We start from the raw sequence: 19,163 nt of genomic DNA on the forward strand, positions 1-19,163 counted from the left end.
TGCAGTGCCTGGCCTGGCTGGCCCACTGCTGCCAAAATGCTACTCCAAATCGGCCATGTGTGTGCAGCTGATTGAAGGGATTTGCAGACCTGCTGGCTGCTCTTGTCCAGCCCAGCCTGGTGTGCCATGGAGCCAGAGCCCTGCTGCTGAAGGGTTCAAACCCTGCGGCAGAGAATGGCAGTGTCCAGCATCCCCAGTGGGGGCCCACCCTGGCAGTGTTTTCTAGCACTTTGTAGCACAATGTTACGTTGCTCCTAACTGTATCCCATGAGCACATGGGCCACTCAGGGCCACACTGCTGAGCCAGCTGCAGGAGCCATACCCTTTGTGTTCCCAGCTCGAAGGGGCGGTTGGGCTCAGGTGTGCTATCCTGAGCATCACAGAGCTGCTGTGCTGGGGCTTCCCTATGTCCAGCACCCATTGTCCCCATATGCGCAGCTAAGACTTGGAACTGTTGGTTATTTGCATGGCTGGCCTTTTGCTGGATTCTCCAGGCACCTGGCAGCTGCTACATCCGGGGAGGCTGACTCAAAACGGCCCCCTCAGAGCGATGATGTCAGGCTCTCTGCAGACTCCGGCAGAGACACCCATTCAGTTACTGTTCCCATGGTTATCGCTGCCCCACATGGGGGAGACCTAGTTATATTACATAGGAACCGACTCTGCCGCCCAGCTCTGCAGCAGGGGTGGTTCCCGTGGCTGCCTGAGGGCGTGGGACTGTGCCCTTCTCTACCTGCTCAATCCCTTTCCTTGCAGGCTATGAAGAGACTCTGACACGTCTTGCTGCCATCCTGGCCAAGCATTTTGCTGACTCCAGGATCGTCGGCACTGGTGAGGCTGATCTCTTGGGGTGACTGGTGACTGCTCTGCCTGTTGGGGGTGAGGGCCAGGCAATGACCAGCCCCCATCTTGCTGCCACACCCTGCCCCGGAGCAGCAAGGGGCTGCTGGAGTGCAGCAAAGGCGGCAGGCTGGCTGTGTCAGGGCTGCTGAGCACCCTGGGGTGGCTTTTCTAGCAATTGCTGAGGTTATTGCATTAGTGGGGGAAGGGAAGGGGAGCAGAGAGTCCTAGCTACTGGCATGGGATGGGTTCTCCTGCGCGTGCTCCTCTGCCGATGGCAAACCCTGGGCAGCTGCCTGGAGGGCTCAGCACCATCCCTGGAGTCTTGGCTGGGCACAGATTGGCCATTTCTCAGAAAAGTCTTGCATTTCTCAGCTGCGTGGGGTAGGGGAATTCATGACCTCCCCGTTGTACAGGTGATGGGCAGAGATGAGCAGGGACTAGGGAGTTCCCCTGTGACTGGAGAAGGCCTGAGGTGGCTCCAAGCCTGGCCCCTGGCCTGGCAGGGCCTGGGAGGCTGCAGGATGGAGCGATCCTGCAGGAGGGGACCTGTTGCCTGTGTTACTAGGGCCCTAGCTAGCCCCTGGATTGTATCATTTAAAATGCCACTTGTCCCTCCTGCCGGGGACCTGTACCTTCCTTCCCTGGCTCCCTGCACGGCTCAGTCATGGGCCTGGCCCTGCTGCGTCAGCCTAGCCCCTCTCGTCTGCCCCCAGACATCCGGGACTCACTGATGCAGGCGCTGGCCAGCTACGTCTGCTACCCACACTCGCTGCGGGCCGTGGAGAGGATCCCAGAGGAGCAGTAAGTCCCAACCCGCACCCTGAACTGCCATGGGGAGCTGGGGTAAAGGAGCTGGAAGTGGAAGAGTGGGTGTCAGGACAATGGAGCTGAGAGGTCCCTGGGTTGGAGCAGGCTGGGCTAAGGGCAGTAGCAGTGATTATGGCTGCTGGGGTAGATCAGCTGCAGACTAGCCGGGGATGGGAAGATGTAGCTTAATTTTAACCCCTCCCCCGGGTGTGCCGCAGGTGCCGGCCCTGCCCCTCCCCCGGGTGTGCCACAGGTGCTGGCCCTACAGACATTGGTGCTCTGCCATTCTCCCTTCCCTGCCCCCTAGGAGCCCCAGATGTGCCACCCTGCCCCTCCCTATGTTCCTGGCTGCCAACATATCCCTTCCATCTGGCAGGCGAATATCCATGATGAGGAACCTGCTGGCTCCTTATGAGCAGCGGCCGTGGGCGCAGACCAACTGGATCCTTGTTCGGCTGTGGCGGGTAAGGTCCCACTACCTGTCTCTGCCAGCAGCCTAGGCCCATGCCTCTGGGGCCATCACTCAGCTGCAGACTAGAGGTCTCAGCCCTCTCCCTGGCAGGCTGGGCAGCACCTGCGGTGTCCCCTTCAGCCTGCCTGGCACAGCTCAGCGCTCTGCCGTGGTGGCCTGGGAAGCCCTGCCCTAACCCTTCCCTTGTCTCCCTCCCCGCAGGGCTGTGGGTTTGGATACAGGTACACGCGGCTCCCGCACCTGCTGAAAACCAAGCCCGAGGATGCCAATCTCCCCAGCCTGCAGAGTGAGTGGGGTGGGGGCAGGGTCTGGCACTGGAGCGCTCATGACATTCGGGAGGAGGCTGGGATCTGGTGCCAGGACAATCGTGGCTGTGGAGGGGGAGTGGGGTCTGGCGCTCGGCGCTCGCGGCATTGGTGGGGGAAGGGTGGGGTCTGGTGTGAGGCGCTTGCGGCACTGGGAGCGGTGGTGGGGGCAGGGTCTGGTGCTGGGGCACTTGTGGCCTGTGGGGGGGGAGAGTGGGGTCTGGCGCCAGGGCGTTTATGATATTGAGGGCAATATTGGGGGGTGGGAGGTGGTATTGGGGCGCTCGCAGCCGGGGAGGGAGAGTGGGGTCTGGTGCCAAGACGCTTGCAGCATTGGAGGTGCTAAGGGGTGGGGCGGGGTCTGGCGCTGGGATCTAGTGGGGCCCTGCTGGTGGGGAACCAGGGATGTGTCCAGCAGGCCTAGCCGGAGGGAACAAATGTGTGCAAATGCTGAGCCAGGGGCTCTTCAGCAGGTGATGGAGGAGGCGTGAGCAGAGGCTTCTTGGGGCGCCAGGGAACATACGATGGCAGAAGCCTGAGGGGGGCCTGTTCCCTTCTCCATACCCCACTGCTCTGGTGCCCTTGTTCCATCGCACTCCTGTGCTGTTGTGGCCTGAGGCCTTGCTTGTGGACAGCAGCGGGGGCCAGGGCAGCTGGCCGCAGCCGGCTTTGCTGCAGCAGTGACTGGAGCAGTGTCCCCCTGGCTCCAGCCAACGAGGAGTTGGAAGGGCCAGTCTTGGTCTGTTCGCTGGGGCAATAGGTGATCTGGGGAGCTAGCAAGTTCTGTGAGCAGGCCATGCTGTTCCCAAGCGCCCCGGCTCCACCCAAGCTCTGGGCAAACCAGCTGCACTAGTGGCAGTGGAGGCCACAGAAAAGCAAATGAATCCAAATGTCACACTGCCACCCAGGCGCCTGGCATGCCCATGCGGGGCACCGGTTAATAGAGGAGTGATGGTGGCATCCTCCTTTCTGTGTCCTCCCTTTGTCTGTTCCCTGTGCTGCTCAGCCCCTGGAGTTCTGCTCCCTACGTGGAGCTGTGTGAGGGCCACTGGGCCTTGGGGGCATGTGTGTGTGTGTGTGTACGTGCACGCAAGCCGCTGGGTCTTGGAGTGTGTGTGTGCAGCTGGGCTCTGGTGGGGAGGGTATGCACAAAGAAGCCACTGGGCCTCGGGGGTGTGTGTGTGTGTGTGTGTGCGTGCAGCTGGGCTCTGGGGGGGAGTGTGTGCACATACAAGCTGCTGGGCCTCGGGGTGGGGGTGCGCACGTGCGTGCACAAGCTGCTGGGCCTTGCTCTTATTGGGTGGAGAGCTCTGGTGATGCCAAGCCAACAGCTGGCGCGCCGCTCTGGGCGTGGGCATAGGGCCCTACAGCCATAGGTGCTGCACTGCGCCCTGCCCCCTCTGTAATGCCGCTCTCTTGTCTCTCTCTGGGGCTCAGGAGATCTGTCTGTTGCTAGCCTCCAGCGTAAGTTTGCTGTTTGCTCGGCCCTGTCTTGTGTGGTCGTGTAGTAGCTCTTAGTTCCCTGGTGGTGCTTCCCCTCCAGGTGTGCCTCTGGCCCTCCCCCCACCCACTCCAGTCCTGGTGGAAGCCCTGGTGGGGGAGGGGCTCCTTGGCCTGCATCTCAGCTCTGTACCAGGGAGATGGGGCAGCTCATGCCAGTGTCCTGAGCCTCTGCTGCAGCTGTGCAGAGGGGGGCCACTCACCTAGGACTGCCATCACCATGGTGGTGGCTTCCTGCTCATGGAGAAGGGTGGCTGCCTCCTGCCTGAGAGATGGGAGAGTTGCTGTAACTGGGGGGTGGACAGAGCTGGCAGATCCAGGGTATGAGCTGCACCAGCCTCTGCCTTGGCCTGCAGGCTAGAGAGTGCCATGGGAACATCCCCATGTCCTGTGCTGGCAGCTGTGTGGCACACTTGCTGCACCCCCAGGGGTAGTGGTGGTGTGGCTCTGCTCCTGGGTGCCCCTGCATCTGATTGGGAAAGGTCTGAGCAAGCAGAGGAATGGGCCTGGCTCCTGGCACTGCTGGTCTGTGCAGCCCCTGAACCAATAATGAATGCTGCTCTAATTGCAAGGGAGCACGTTCTGCAGAGGTGCCCTTGGGTCCTACCCCTGCCTGGGTGGGGCAGGAGGACAAGGGGCTAATTCCAATGCAGTGCCCATTGCGTTGGCTGTGTCTCAGGGGTGGCTTGAGGGAAGTGCTGCTCCCCCGCCCCAGAGCACCAGGTCCAACTGCCAGAGGCGCCCCCAAGCAGCTTGAGTCTCCTGCTGCATTGGGAGTCCAAGCAGGCTGTCCACGCTGGCACAGCCCTTGCTCCCTTCTGGCCTGGTGGCCCTGGAAAGCAGGCCCACCTCCCTTAGACCTGGGCACTTTGGCCCTTGCTAGAGGCAGAAGGGAGTGTTCAGAGGAGCAGCGCGCTGCCAGGCCAAGCACCGCTCCCTCCCTCAGGAGGGCAGGACAGAGTGCCCTGGTCTGCAGCATGCGGGCTCCCTGCTGCAAGGGGGAGGGCAAGGGCCAGGAAGCTTCAGGCCCTGCTGCTCATTGTCTGGGCCAGTCCCAGGGCCGCTGTTGGTGCCAGTCGGTCCCTCCTGGGAGCAGGGCTCTGGCTGCTGAGACCAGGGTGGCTCCGCTCCTGAGGTCCCTTCCAACCCTGAGATTCTATGACATGCGGGGGCCCTGCACTGTAGGGGGCTGCTGCTATCTGCTTTCCCCGCCGGGGCTCCCCACATGCAGGAACGTGACAGCCCCCCTGCTCCAGCAGGCATGGCTCAGTGCTGGGCCCTGCGGCTGTGGTAGTGATTAGGAGCTGCGGTGCAGTGTCCATTGCCCTCCCTTCCCCTTCCCTGTTTGGTAGTGCCTAAGCCCAAGCCCCGTCTTTGCCAGGGAGGGACACTGGCTGAGCCGCATTGGGCCCCAGTGTGTTTGTGCTGGGGGCTGCCACCACCGAGAGGGCTGAGCCAGGAAGCAATGGTGGGAGTGCTGAGAAACGGCCTTAGGTTCTCTGCAACAGCCTGCCTGGGCCACGGGAGTGCAGCCCTGGGAGAGGGCTCCTCCCCATTTTAGGGAGGGAGCACCTTCCTCACTGGCCTTCTGAGTGCAGCCGGGCAGGCCAGGGCCTAGGTGAGGGGGCGGGTGTCTGGGAGCGGGGCAGCGACTGCGATGCTGGCATCAGGAGAGGTTACTGCTGAGCTAGTCTGTGGCTTTCTGGAGCCGAGCACGAGTCTTGGTTAGCGCTCGGCTGCAGGGCTGCTGTTCCCCTGGGAGGAAGGGAGGGAGCAAGAGCCGTGACCGTACACAGCTGTGACCCAGCGTAAGCAGGGCAGTGCTGGCAGCCCACAGACAAGCTCTGCTCAGAATAGTCTGTGGATCTAGCCTTGCAGGGCACCTGCCATCTCTACTCACTGTCCAGCAGCTGGGCACGAGGGGCTGTCTGCTTCATGCTCAGTCTTCCGCCTGGCCTTAAAGTGCTGCATGGCACCAGACCTGTGCCTATCCCAGCTGCCCGCCTCCCTGAGCTGGGCATCCCAGGCTGCCCCCTGCCCTAGTGCTGGGTCTGCTCTTGACGCTTCTGCCCTTTGGTCCTAGAGCCATGCCCCTCCACCCTTCTGCAGCAGCACATGGCCGATCTGCTGCGCAGTGACTGCGACATGGCACCTAGCTTCCTCAACAGCGTCCTCAACCAGCTCAACTGGGCCTTCTCGGAGTTCATTGGCATGATCCAGGAGGTGAGTGCTGGGGCTTGGCTGGACAGCACCTAGCGGGGACCCCAGCAGGCTATGCAGGGGTGGGGTTCTGGGAGCCAGGCCAGGGCAGCCTGCCTGAGGAGTCCAGCAGCACAGCCCTAATGGGTGCATGAGCGGGTGGAGGCCTCTGTTCCTTGCAAGGCCCTATACTAAGCTGTGCCCTGTGCCTGGGCAGATCCAGCAGGCAGCAGAGCGCCTGGAGAGGAACTTTGTGGACAGCCGCCAGCTGAAGGTGTGCGCAACATGCTTCGACTTGTCGGTGAGCCTGCTCAGGGTGCTAGAAATGACTGTCACGCTGGCCCCGGAGATTTTCCTCGACTGGAGCCGCCCCTCCTCGGAGCTGCTGCTCAGGAGACTCGCCCAGGTACATCCCCATGCTGGGAGCCGGTGGAGCAGGCGAGAGCACCCCCTGCTGGGGGCAGGATGGCATGAATAAAGAGCCCCCTTCCCGGGTGTCTCTGTTAAAACTACCAACCCAGGGGATCCTGCATCAGTTTCTCAGGCTGATGTACCTGCGGGCAGCTATTGTGGGAGAAATCTGGCTGACTCTAGGCGCTCCCAAGCCCTCCTATTTGATTAAGCTTTTCCAGCAGGCACCTCATCAGCCCCCTACCCCACAGAAACCCATCCCACGCAGAACTACCTGCAACCCCATGAGGGAAAAGAGATGCACGCTCCGGACTGCACACTGAGGAACTCCCCATGCCAGTGGCTTTCACATGGCAGCTGCTCAGATCATGCGGAAATGGCAGTTGTACAAAGCCCTGAGAGAGAGGAGATGCATTCATCTGCTTGATGTGAACTCAAGGGAAGCAGGGGAGGGGATAGCTGGCCTTACTTGGAACCTGAAATCAAGTTAGGGTGGGTATTCCAGACCTTGGCACACACTCTTGCTGTGCCAATGCCCTTCAATCCTACTCGACAGCCCTTTGCTGTTCCAGTCCCTAGCTTTCACCCCTTCTCAGCTCTGCTAGTGCCCCCAGCGACTGACCTGCAGCCCCCTGCTGTTTCTGTCCTGGGATTTCCTCCTCCCCAGTTCTGCCCTTGCTCCTTAATCATGACCCACTACTATTCCCACCCTGGCACCTCCATTGCCAACCACAGCCCTGTGGCTAAAACTAGTATAACTAAAATCAGTTTAGCAACTTCCCTTCTGCAGTCTGCATCCACATGTAGCCTTGAACTGACATAATGCTTGGTTTTACAAGTCCCCTTTGGTGTGCAGAGCAGCTACACTAGCAGCTTATTGAAATGAGGAGTAAAAGGTGACTTGACCCCAGGCCTAGTCCCTCTGCAGGGAGAATGTGGCTGTGAGCAGGGGGCTCAGACATCAGCAGCTAAAGGCAGAGCACGAACCAGATCAGGGAGCTGAATTTGGCAAAGATCAAACAAAGCATAACCCCAGCTGTCTGAGTGAAGCCCTAGTCCCTCGGAGCAGATTGCCTGGGCCTGGGGGGATTCTCCGTCCTGGGAATCTGTAAATCGAGACTGGACGTCTCTTTCCCAGAGCTCTGCTCTGGCCAGCCACCAGTCATTGGCTGGAATTGCGAGGTGATGTTCCCTGGCCTGTGCTAGGCCCAAGGCTGCACTAGGTCCTAAGGCTGTCTTCTGTGTCTCCACTCTCAGAGAGGTTGCTTTGGGCAAGGCCATGTCATCTGGCCAGGGCTCCAGGCAGGGGACGCTGTGCCAGGAGTGACTAGGTACAAGCCCTCTGGGGCCCACATTGGCCAGCTGAGCTGGCAGCACAGCTTCGAGCCTAGCCACCCGCCGGAGCGCAGTGGCATGCCCCTCGCTTTCTGTATGCTCAGGGTTGTAATGGGGGGGCTGCAGGAGGGGTGCAGTACAGGAGAGGGGAGCACCACCAGCAGCTTTCCCCGGCATGCTGTTGTGTGCCAGGCCTGTGTCCCAGGATAGACCACAAGAGGGTGTGATGGCAGGGTCAGACAGTGTGTAGCGACGGTGGGGCCTCGCTGCCTTGAGAGGGGACATGGCCAGTGAAGGGGGTTATACAGATGCAGGTAGGGCGGGGGGGGGGGGGGGAAGAGCAAGAGTGGGCTTGTCTGCTCCCATGGCTTTCCCTGCTGCAGACAGAGAGCACTGGGTGCCCAGGTGGTGCTGGCACCAGACCCGCCCTGTGCCATGGGGATCCCACTGGAGCCAGCCCTACCTACTAGGCTGCACCAGGGATTTGCTTTCAGCTGAAAGAAGAGTAGCCATGATGGCAGCAGAACAAGTGTGCTGAGTGAGCTGAGGTGGGCTGTGTGCTGGAAAGGGCATGGCCAGAGCCTCAGCTGTCCCAGTGGGGGTTCACCCTGGAGCCTAACAACATTCAGTTTCGCTGCCAGGTGAGGCAGAAGCCTGCTGCTAGTCTGGGTGGAGCTTGGTTGTATGTGATTTGCCCAGCAGCCTCCTGGGCCTGAGCTGTTTCCTTGCTGTGCTTGGGGACCAGCAGTCCTAGTCCTGTTAGATCCTGGGCTCAGCAGAGAGCTCCTCAGGCCATTGGCAGTTGTTAGCCAGCAAGTGCCTGCACCCAGCCCTGCTCACAGCTGTCACTTGGTTGTCCCACTCTGACCAGTTGTGCCATTGGCCACGATGTGGCCTGGGATGTAGCTTCTCCTTGGTGAGAGCTTCCTCCGGACTGACTGGAGCCTGGAATGCAGCCGATGTGACTGCCCATGTGTTCAGCCTCTCACTGCTGCAGACTGTGGCCCATTGCCCACCAGGGGCTACCAGCGCTGCGTGCCCTGCTGATGTGCATGTGGCCTGCTGGGAGTCAGTGTACACCCACCGGGGGAGTGTTGCACTGCTGCTGCCATCTCTTGCAGTGCAGCTGCACTGTCTACTCCTGATGGAACGCTGCATGCTGGGAGCTGCAGTTCTCCCAGGCATCGCCCCAGTAGGGATGGGAGGGCTGCAGTCTGCTCTGTTGTTGTGCTCTGTGGTGTGGACCCTTAACAATCCATGGGATGCGCTCAGCCAGATGCCTCTTGTCCGGCTGGCGGGAGGTTCAGGAGTAGCTAGTGGAAGAGGGGCTATCTCCTGCGGAGGCCCTGCATGTGGCGGGTGTGCTCTTTGAGGGCGACGCGCTGACTTGGGGCTGGGGCTGGGGCTTGCAGCTGGAACGGGGCTGCTCCGGCCTGCTCAGGTGGGCGTCCTGTCCGGGAGATAGGAACAGTCTCTCCTGACATCTCTCCTGTCCCCGCACAGCTGTTGAACCAGGTGCTGAATCGGGTGACAGCTGAACGGAACCTGTTCGACAGAGTGGTCAACCTCCGGCTGCCAGGTGAGTCACCTTTGTTGGGCCTGGCTGAATCCTTGCTTGTCAGGAACTTACTGGTGGCTGTCTGGGGGGCCTAGGGGATTGAGGTGCTCCCCCTCACCAGTGGAGTGATGTGGCAGTGTGGGTGCTTTGCAGAGATAGGCCCGGTCTCTTCTGGGGCTGTCATTGGGTGCTGGGCTATGTGGCCGGGAACCTGAGGTGCCACGGGCTGGGGATATAGCAGGGGGCATTCTTCTTCTGAGTCAGACAGAAGGGTGACCTGCCAACCCAACCATGGGCACTTGCATGACAGGCTCTAGGAGATGTAAACAGGGCTCTTGAGCATTATGCTCACTCCCGATTCCCTGCCTGTTTCCATGAGACCCTCTGTCCTACCGCAGGTGTCTCTGCTCCCTCACTTCCCCTTTGGGTTCTCGCCTCTGGGGTCTCTAGGCACCAAACTCTGAGCAGCTGTTAAACTGCTGCAATGTTCCACGCCTGCTCTGGGCAAGGTGTTGCCCTCAAATGGGCACTCTAGGGAACTGGAAAGGGGGCTGGGAGGGGAGGTGCCCGTAGAATGGAGGCTGATCTCCTGCCTGTGCCAGGAAAGGTCATGCAGGAAGTCCTTGTCTAGTTATGCATTGCTGAGTCTGTCCTTGGGCTGCGCGGCTGGATTTGGGGAAGGACAGTGCTGTGCTAGCATCCACCTGCTGTCCCTGCATCGCAGACCATCTCCCAACTTGCATTGCCAGGGGACGGCTGAAGCATAGCCAGCAGATTAACCAGCATGCTGCTGGGAAGTAACTGGAAGCACAGCCCCTGTGCCATGTGGTACTGCTGAGTCAGCCTCTCTCCCCTCAGGGAATGATGTCTCATCAATGTCCCCTCTTCCCTTGAGACACAGCTCATCTACACTCCCCGTGGGAAGGCTCTAGTCAGCCCCCTCCATATCACATCAGGGTAGGGCACCAGCCCCAGGGTAGGGGGGAGCCCCTCTTTCCTGAGGCTTTCAAGAGGTCAGTGCTGGCCATGGAGAGATGCCTGCGACCAGGGCATGTGAAAGGTGCTTATGTGGTTTGTGGGAGGAGGAGGCAGCGCCTCTGGCCCAGGGCTCCCCCGGCGTGGCCATGTGTGTAGCTGAGGTGGGCTGCTGCAAAGAGAAGGATGGCTGTCAGGCTTGGGGTACAGAGCCGGGCATGTGCTGGGGTGGGGTATAGCCTGGCCTTCCCAGCCATGGTCATTGCTCTGGCTCTGCTCTGTCCCCCAGGGCTAGAGAGCGTGGATCATTATCCAATCCTTGTGGCTGTGACGGGGATTCTGGTCCGACTCCTCATGGACACTGACTTCCAAGGGTGAGTGACTCCTCCTGCGAGAGGCAGTGTCGCCTTGGGGCTGTGCTGTAGTGTAGCTGGAGATGGACTCAGCCCTTCAGAGCCTGGGGATGGGAGTCTGCGCAGGTATGTGCGGATCGCTAGGGCCAACATATCTGCCCCACAAGGTGGGCTGGACACCACGTTCACTTCACTCCCTCTGTACTGGCCCAACTGCTGCTCTGCCTTGCCTCGGCTCTGCTGAGACTCCTTCTGTCTCCTAGGGCTGCCTACCCATGGAGGGGGCCTGTGCTTTGAGCACAGAGCTAGCCCTGCTGTTCTCCTGCCACAGCGCCCCCACTGCTCCGTATGCCCCGCTCCCTTTCAGATTGGCCTGTGTCCCCTGGCAGCATGGCAGCAGCGAGCGGACACCTGCCCAGCCTGCTGGCGCCTCACCTCCACTGTGCTGCTGTCTGGAGTGTTGCCTTTCTTCTTAACTGGTGGCAGTTTAGCCCTCAGGCAGGGCTTCATGCACGTGTACACCTCTAGCACCAGCTGTGTAAAATACTTATGTGGCCCTCATCGCCATAGTTTCTGGGGGCCACTCCAGCTCATGTCACTCCCCAGTCTCACTGGGGCAGGGCAGGACTCCTATCCCCGCTCTACAGATGACAGCTGATGGCCAGAGAGCCCGAGTGACTTGCTGAGACCAAGGAGCCAGTTGCAGGGTAGGGAATGGAACCTGGGTCTCCTGCTTCCCAGGTTAGTCCCCTACCTACTGTGCTACCTGCCTTTCTAAGCTGGCTGCTCTTAGGGTGTCCTGGTAGGAGACTCAGCCCTTTGTGCTGCTGAGCTGGAGCCTGCTTTGGCAGCCTAGGTGAGTCAGGAGAACAGCTCTGCCTTCCGGAGTCCCAAAGCCTTGATGTGCTGTTACCATAGGAAATGGCAGGGTGGTGCCATGCGACCCTCCACTTTTCCATGTGCAACCTTCTGTCTCCCTCAGTTGGCTCTGGGCTGGTGGCTTCTTAGTGCCAGGGTGGTGAGTTCTCCTTCTAGGCTCCATGTGCGCCACCTAGCACTGGGCACATACAGATTGAGCTCACCTGGGCAGGCGGAGGCCTAGCACTTGCCTTGCTTCACATCAGCCACAGGCCCTGGCATGGCCAGTTCTCTCCAGTTCCCATCCTGGCCAACACTGCTGTGTGCTGTGTTCTGGGTGGACGAGGGCTTGCTTTGGCTGTGTGTGAGGTAGGCAGGGGCTGGAGGGACACCTGGGAACTATGGAGATCCCAGATGTAGCCGGCAACAGCTCCCATAGTGTCCGGCTCCTGCCCCATGGCAGGAGGGGAAGGTGTCAAATCTTTGCTGTCCTTGTGTCCCTGTGGTGTAAGGAAGTGACACAAATGCCTGTAGTCCACTGCAGCAGCCTGTGAGCAAAGGGGCCTCTGAACTAGGTGCCCCCTGAAATCACCATACATGGAGCTTACTGTGGGGAAGGGGCTGGCAAATCCATGAGGGATTTCACTGGCCAGATGGCTGAGTGTCATGGCAGCCACAGTTGTTGCCCCCTTTCATGCTGCGCTGTGCCCAAGCACACTGCTGTGCTCAAGGCCATATCCATGAGACCAACAGCATGGACAAGCCCTGTCCAGGGAAAGGGAGCAGCGTGGTCCTGCCAAGCAGGACAGCCTCTCCTCCTCCTTGTCTCAAAACGCCCAGGGGCCGTGGTGCAGGCTGAATGCATGTCTGCAGGCTCTGGGTATGTATATGTGCTTCCTGCTGAGAGCCCAGCCCATGTCCAGGTGGGCCGCTCAGGCTAGCTAAGATCCACTTGGCTTTGTCTGTAAACGCATGTGCATTCTCCCCGAATGCCTTCTGCCTCCAGCTCTGCCTTGTTGCCTGCTGGGAGCCCCCAGTCCCCATCCTCCGCATCCCACTTTCCCTCTGTGCATGTGGAACAAGTTAGTCCCTGGCTTTGCAGAGAGCAGAGCCCCATCTGGCTGGGCCACTCAGCCCTGCAGTCAGACTCGCTCTGATCCTTCTCTCAAGGACTCAAAGATGTACACAAATACATCTAATTATATCCTATCTCCCGCGGTCCCTGCACCAGTCACACAGCCCTGAGCATGACTGTGCCAAGTGTTCAGCTCAAGGTCACTAATCAGTGGCCTTTTCTGCTTTGCAAATGCAAACAGACTTTGCTCTCCCACAGACTTCACAGAACTGCTTGTTGTTGCTGGCAGCTCTCCCTTTGGAAGGGGCTCGGCACTGTGATGGGGTGTGAGCTCCAGGGGCACCTCCCTGCCCTGGCCTCCACAGCTCCTGCCCCTACTCAGATTGCTGGACTTGTCAGCCAGAGGGAGGGACGAAGGCTTTCCTTTATGCCCACAATCAGACCCATGCAAACTTTGGGAGGGCAGCACGAAGAGCGTGGTGCTAGAGGTAAGCAGGGGCCCAGCGGAGCCTCCATAAGGGGACATGTGAGATCCCAGCTCAGTTCTCGGCAGTCGGCAAGGCTGTGGGTTGGCACTTGGTAAAACCCATCTCTGTCCTTATGTGAACCAAGCAGTTCTGACGTGGAAATCAGCAAGGCTTCCAAGCTGTGGAACCTTGGCAGGCCTCTTCTTGGGCCCCCTCTTCCTCTTCCTCGCTGGCTGTCAGAAAGAAGGGTGAGCAGCAACCCCAACCATGGACACTGCTAATGCTTGAAGGGCAGGCATCATATTCCAAGCAGTGAGGCAAGCGCTGCCTCCCCCCCCCCCCCGGCCCCCCGAATAGTGCACGTCTGAGTTAAATCTCATTATTGGAGCAGGAGTGTCCAGATGCCCTTGGGGACAGTGGCCAGCAGATCAGACAGGAGATGGCCGTGTGGCAGGGCAGTGAGCAAAACGCAGCGACTGTAATCCACCCCACCCCCACCCCCCGACATCCCTGCATGGAGGCAGCTCCCTGCCATAGGACTGACCGCATACCTGGAACGCTGTGTTCATTCTCCTTTGTGCTCCAGAAGGAGGGAGTGAATTGAGGGCAGAACAGACCAACCCGCTCCGTTAGCTATGGCACAGTGCTCCTCAGCCAGTGGGCCGGGGTTGTCTTTGCAGCGGTGGGGAGTTGGGTAGCAAGGTGCAATCAGAGAAATCCCAAGTGGTATTGGTTACAGAAGGGGCTGTTTACCAGTGGGAACCATGAGCGGGGGTGCAGTGAGGTGGCTAAACTTGGAGATGGCCCAGTTCTTTGTTAGTCAGGTCCGGAGGGACTGAAACAATCCACGGGAACAGGCAGCCCAGTGGCAAACTATACTCAGTGTGCTGAATGCTAACTAACATGTACTGGAGGGGTTACTCCCAGCAGGCCTGACTTGACTGTGAGCTCAGGGATGGGAGCTGGGTGCCATTAGAAACAGTGCTATGGAGACCTCTGCTCAATGGGCAGCTGCGGTCAGAAGAGCAAGGTATGTTCAGCTGCATAAGGAATGGGGCAGAGAACGTTCTAATTCTGGTTTGGCCTCGTCTGGACCCTGTACAGCACTGGGCACCCCATCTCTGAAAGGATATTGCAGAATTAGAGAGGCCCAGAGAAGGGCGATGGGAAAGACCCAGGGCCTGGAGAAACTCTCCTATGAAAAGCAGTTGAGAAGATGGGGATTGTTATCTTAAAGAGGAGACATGATAGTCTATCAAATACTGACTAGTCTGAGGGTCATCAAGAGCATCTCTTGTCAATGGCACCTAGTGCGTGAACAAGGGGACATTCAATTCAGTTCAATTCAATTCAAAATCTGATTAAAGGAAACAGTTGTTGACACAATGTGTAACTGACCTGTGGAACTCTCTGCCACTGGAAGTTGTTGAGGCCAAGAACTTGGGAAGATTCGGTAGAGAATTAGACATTAATACAGCTAAGCAAAATATCCAGAACTGTCATAGTGAGCGCTAATGAGAGTAGTGGAAGGGAGGTAACCCTCCTGCAACAGGGTTTAAGTAGTCTTCAGCTATTAGAGATGAGGATGAGAATATCTTTGGAGTAGATTGTGACCAGTCTGCTACTGTGGGTTCTTAACCTTCCTCTGAAGCACCTGGGGCTGGGCACTGTTGCGGACAGGAGATTGGGCGGCATGGACCTCAGCTCTGATCCCATCTGGCAATTCCTGTGTTCCTGAAAATATCAGGGAAAGTTCCTTGCACTGTGGCTTGTTTAGTCAGGAAAACATCTCCCCCAGGGCTGGGATTGGAGCCCTGTTGCTTGGGGCATTTATGGTTAGGCTAGTCCTGGCCAGGCCCAGAGGGACCTTATAGAGCTCTTCCATCGCTGCGTGATTTTGTTTGCCTGTTGTTTGATCCATAAAACCCTGCACTCGCTTGTCTGCGGGGGAGATTCCCGGGCTGGCACTCTCCTGTTTCAGAGCTCAGGCGGCTGCAGCCAGGGCTGGAATACTCAATGGGCCGCTGTTGCACTCTGGCCCATGCTTTGGCTCCTCTTGGAGTACAGGGGCCTGGAACCCACTCCCATGACTGAATTGCCCTGAGCTGGAGGGTGGTGCACTGCCAAGTAAGAGGAGAGTTCAGAAGGTGCCTGACAGGAGGGGGCCTGGAGCCAGGCAGACTGAGCTAGTGTCTGTGTGTAGCATCAGAGAGCAGTCCAGTTACCCCAGCAACACATTGCCATGGGGCAGGAGGCGACAAGGCATCTCATTACAGACTTTCTCTGGTGGGGTGAGCCCCCTGGAGCCAAGAGGGGAGCGTTTCCCAGGCAGAGCTGATGAGCGGACTTGCACTGCACATCATCCTATATCAGGGCTGGACAGAGTGGGCTCGAGAGAAGCACTGCAGTATTTAATACCTCGGGTCACGCTGGTGTTAATTGTGGTGAGTCACAGCTCTCCCTGGGTGGTTGTTACCACATGACTTCCCAATGCTTCCCGGAGGGGGAAGGCAGAAAGGGATGGATCTAACTACCAGTGTTCAAGTGTGGGGAGCTATTCTCTGCAAAGAGAACCCGAGGCTTGTTTGACCGGAGCACAAGTCCCCTCTGCTTTGGCTGGGCAGGCCACTTAGCACTTTGGAGACCTGGATTCCAGTTTGCTTGAAATCACTAGGAAAGCTGAGTTTGGCCCCATGTAATCCTTCCTGGATGTCAAGTTCAGCACCAGCATTTTGTAACGGGACAGACTCATGGTGAAGAGTAACGGGGGGCTGAGAGTTGGATTGAGGAGCACTGACAGCTGTGTTGGGGGAAGCCCAGGCTAGGATAGCAGAGACTGCAGTGCCAGGCCAGGATTTGTCAGCAGAGCTGTGGGGAGCCCTGCTCGGTGCGCCCCTGCCTTGGGCTTGGTTCTAGTTATTGTTGATCTGTTTTCACTAGCACAGAAATGTTCTAATGAGAACAATTGAGAGGCAGGGCTGGCTGCAGTAGGGCTGCCCGCAGTGGGCCAGTGGGAAGGGATTAAATGTAACCCCTCCTGGAGCAGCTTTAAGGAAGGGCCCCGCCACACCTGACTCCCCTGCCCTGCCAGTTCGGACCCTCTCCCATAGTGGGACAGCAGAGGGAATGGGCCACAGGTTGGTGCGGGGGTGCCTTGTTTCCTTTCCCTCGGTGGCAGCCTGGCAAGGGTTGGGGCTGGAGGAAGGGAGCTGGCAGCAAGGGGCAGAGATCAGGGACTCTAATGAATCCAATGAGTCTCTGAACCTGGGTCTCCAACAGCTGCCGGTGCTGGTGAGAAGCCATGCCCTGGTGTCCAGCAGGGGCCAGCACACCACCTGGGATAGACCATAAGACTTCTGTTGCCTGGCCCATAGGAGTCCCGCTCCACCAAGTTGGGGAGGTGGCTGCTCTGCATGGAGTGAGACTGTTGCAGAGATTCCCTGCTGCATTGGTTTGCAATGCTGAGTGCCAGCAGCATCTGTGCCCACCATGCAGCAGTGGCTAGCTGACCCGCACCCTCCCCTTAATTCTGAATCAAGGGCTGAGAAGCTGAGTGCCCTGGCATGTATCTGTGTCTCCAGCATGGCTTCCGATGCCAGGCCACATGCCCTTCCCCACACTAGGCAGAGCTGCTTCCAGGAACTGGAATAGGCCTGGCTGGCATGACAGCAGCTGCCATTCGCACATGTTGATATCTCCTGCTTTTTCTCCGGCTGGCGTATTGGTGCAGGGTAGCTGGGTGGTGTGCTTCAGGGCCCCCACCCTGAGCATCACCATCTCCCGCTGTTCCCACCTTGGCGTGCTGCTGGCCACCATGAGTCTGTCCCAGAGCTCGGACTCAGTGCCATGGGCAGCCTGGTCCAGAGCTGGAGTGCTGGGCAGCAATGGCATGGGGAGAGGCATGGGCAGGGGTCCCAGGGGCTAATTTGGAGCCAGGTCCTAGACACACATGGACTTGCAGTGTGGGGGCCAGGAGGCAGAACAGCCCCAAGTATTGGTCCAAGCCGCTGAGCCTGTGGCAGTCTCATGCCTGTGTGTGTCTGCTGAGTAACTGAGCTGATGTTCTACTGAGCAGCCCTTGGAGGGAGCTGAGAGGAATAGCATTGGCAGGAGGTAGAGCTTGTGTAGTGACACTGGCAAGAGCCAGCACAGCTCCAGGAGAGCCTCCTTCTCAGTGCTGTGTGGGTCACCATAAGCTGCCCAGACACCTGGTCATGGGTGCTTGCACCTCCACCCCCTCTCTCCTTCCCCCCGCAACTGGGCTGCCCAGAGGCCCTGGATCTGGGCGCTCACCCCACCTGCAGGCAGGCTGGGGTTGCTGGTTTTCTCATTCCCCTCTGACTCTGGATGGATTTCTGACACCCATGTGATAGGACACAAGTTATACCATGTTCCTTACCAAAGTTCCCTGAGAAATAGAGCCGTGCCCCTAGGGATGCCTCTGGGCATGGCAGTGCCATCTCAGCATGAAGGAGATGGGCTGGGGGCACCTGCCTGGCAGCTCTGCCATGGGAATTCTGGAAGGGGGATGAACAGGTCTCCTTGCCCCTCCCAGATGGCAGGGCTGTTGGTGGGCCCAGCACTGGCCCCAGCTGTGGGTCTCTGTGGCACAGCATTTTGGGGGGCATGGGTGGTGCAGCAGAGCACTCAGCGCCCCTGCAGGACTTAGCCAGAAATGCTGCTTGCTGGGCTGCAGCATCTCTCCTTGTCCTCCCCTCCTAGGAGATGGATTGCAGAGGCGACTCCGCAGCTGCACCCTAGCTCCTTGGCCTTTGCTTGCACCGATTGTGTTCAGGCTGTTGTGAGCTCTTCTGCATCTGTGTGTCCCCCTTTACATGCCCCACCAAGACTGTGCAGATGCTGAGGCAGCGATGCTCTCTGGGCTGCCTCCCTGCCCAGCCGCAGCCCCAGGGAGCCTGGGGAGCCCTGGAGGTGATCTGAGCTGCTTTCTGAAGGGGTGCCCTTGACAGATAAGCCCTGCTCCCAGCTGCCTAGCCTTTGCTGTGCCGGGGATGGGCTCTCCCTACCCTGCAAAGCTCCAGCACCTCTAGGAACACACAGGTGCAGCCAGGGTGGAGAGAACCGAGGTGTCCCCGGCCTGCCTGGGGTGGGTCTGTCTAACCTCCAGACAGCCCTTCCAGGCTCTCCCATCCCTTGGCAAGAAAGCTGGCATCTGCCCCTCAGGAGGGCTAACGAGTGTTGGGATACCTGGGGCAGAGCTGGCCTGGGTGCTATAGTGCCAGTCAGCACAGATGGGGAATGCGGGCGTGGTTGGGGCTTTTTAAGCACTGGCTATCCAATTGTCTTCTCAAGGGGTGCTCTGTATGTTAGCAGCCATTGCTGGCGTGTCACGAGATGCAGCCACAGGGTCTGGGTTTGATTGGGGGGCAGAGCTGCCCTCCCACTGGCAAGAACAGCTGGAGCTAGCCCTGCAAACTAGGAGCTTGCATCAGAATGAGGCAGGAGCCAGCTCCCCGGGCGTTGGTGAGGTAGCATGTGCCCAGGTGGGAGACGGGCAGGACAGGACAGTCTCTGCTCCAGGGAGTCTGAGCCAGAGTGCAAAGGGGTAGAGCTGAGGCAGCTGCATTACTTGTGTTTGTGTGAGAGAGAATTTGGCTTTCATGGCTCCACTGGTAACCTCCCTCCAGTCCAATAATTCTCCTTTCACTATGGCCCGTTGCCTTCTCTCCTTAGCCAGTTCCTTATTGGCTTTCCAATGCTTATGCTGATCCCCATCTTCTCTCATTTAATAATAATTTCCCATGTGGTACTGTGTCAACTGCTTTACTGGAGTCCAAGTATATTAGAATCAGTTATTCTTCGAGTGCTGGTCCCCATGTGTATTCCACATATGGGTATGCATGTGCTCACGTACCTCAGATCAGAGATTTGTAGCATGTAGGGCCCATTGGTCCATGCATACACAGTTGTCTCCTCGTGCTCCCAGCCGAGGGCATAAAGGCTGGCACAGACCGACGCCTCTCCAGTTCCTTCTTATTGCTATG

General features: G+C 58.8%; 1 protein-coding gene across 4 annotated transcripts in view; it reads left to right on the forward strand.

The window, feature by feature from the left end:
- RNF123 (ring finger protein 123) overlaps positions 1-19,163 on the forward strand; it is a 155,721-nt gene that overhangs the window by 74,996 nt on the left and 61,562 nt on the right. For all 4 annotated transcript variants that reach the window (XM_039547076.1, XM_039547079.1, XM_039547077.1 and 1 more), the window contains exons 28-35: positions 757-831; positions 1,557-1,644; positions 2,027-2,114; positions 2,324-2,408; positions 6,011-6,150; positions 6,344-6,532; positions 9,376-9,451; positions 10,695-10,779. In XM_039547076.1, the coding sequence (XP_039403010.1) occupies positions 757-831; positions 1,557-1,644; positions 2,027-2,114; positions 2,324-2,408; positions 6,011-6,150; positions 6,344-6,532; positions 9,376-9,451; positions 10,695-10,779 (826 nt within the window). The remainder of the gene's footprint in view (positions 1-756; positions 832-1,556; positions 1,645-2,026; positions 2,115-2,323; positions 2,409-6,010; positions 6,151-6,343; positions 6,533-9,375; positions 9,452-10,694; positions 10,780-19,163) is intronic.

The sequence above is a fragment of the Mauremys reevesii genome, linkage group 7, assembly GCF_016161935.1.
Source record: "Mauremys reevesii isolate NIE-2019 linkage group 7, ASM1616193v1, whole genome shotgun sequence".
NCBI lineage: Eukaryota > Metazoa > Chordata > Testudines > Geoemydidae > Mauremys > Mauremys reevesii.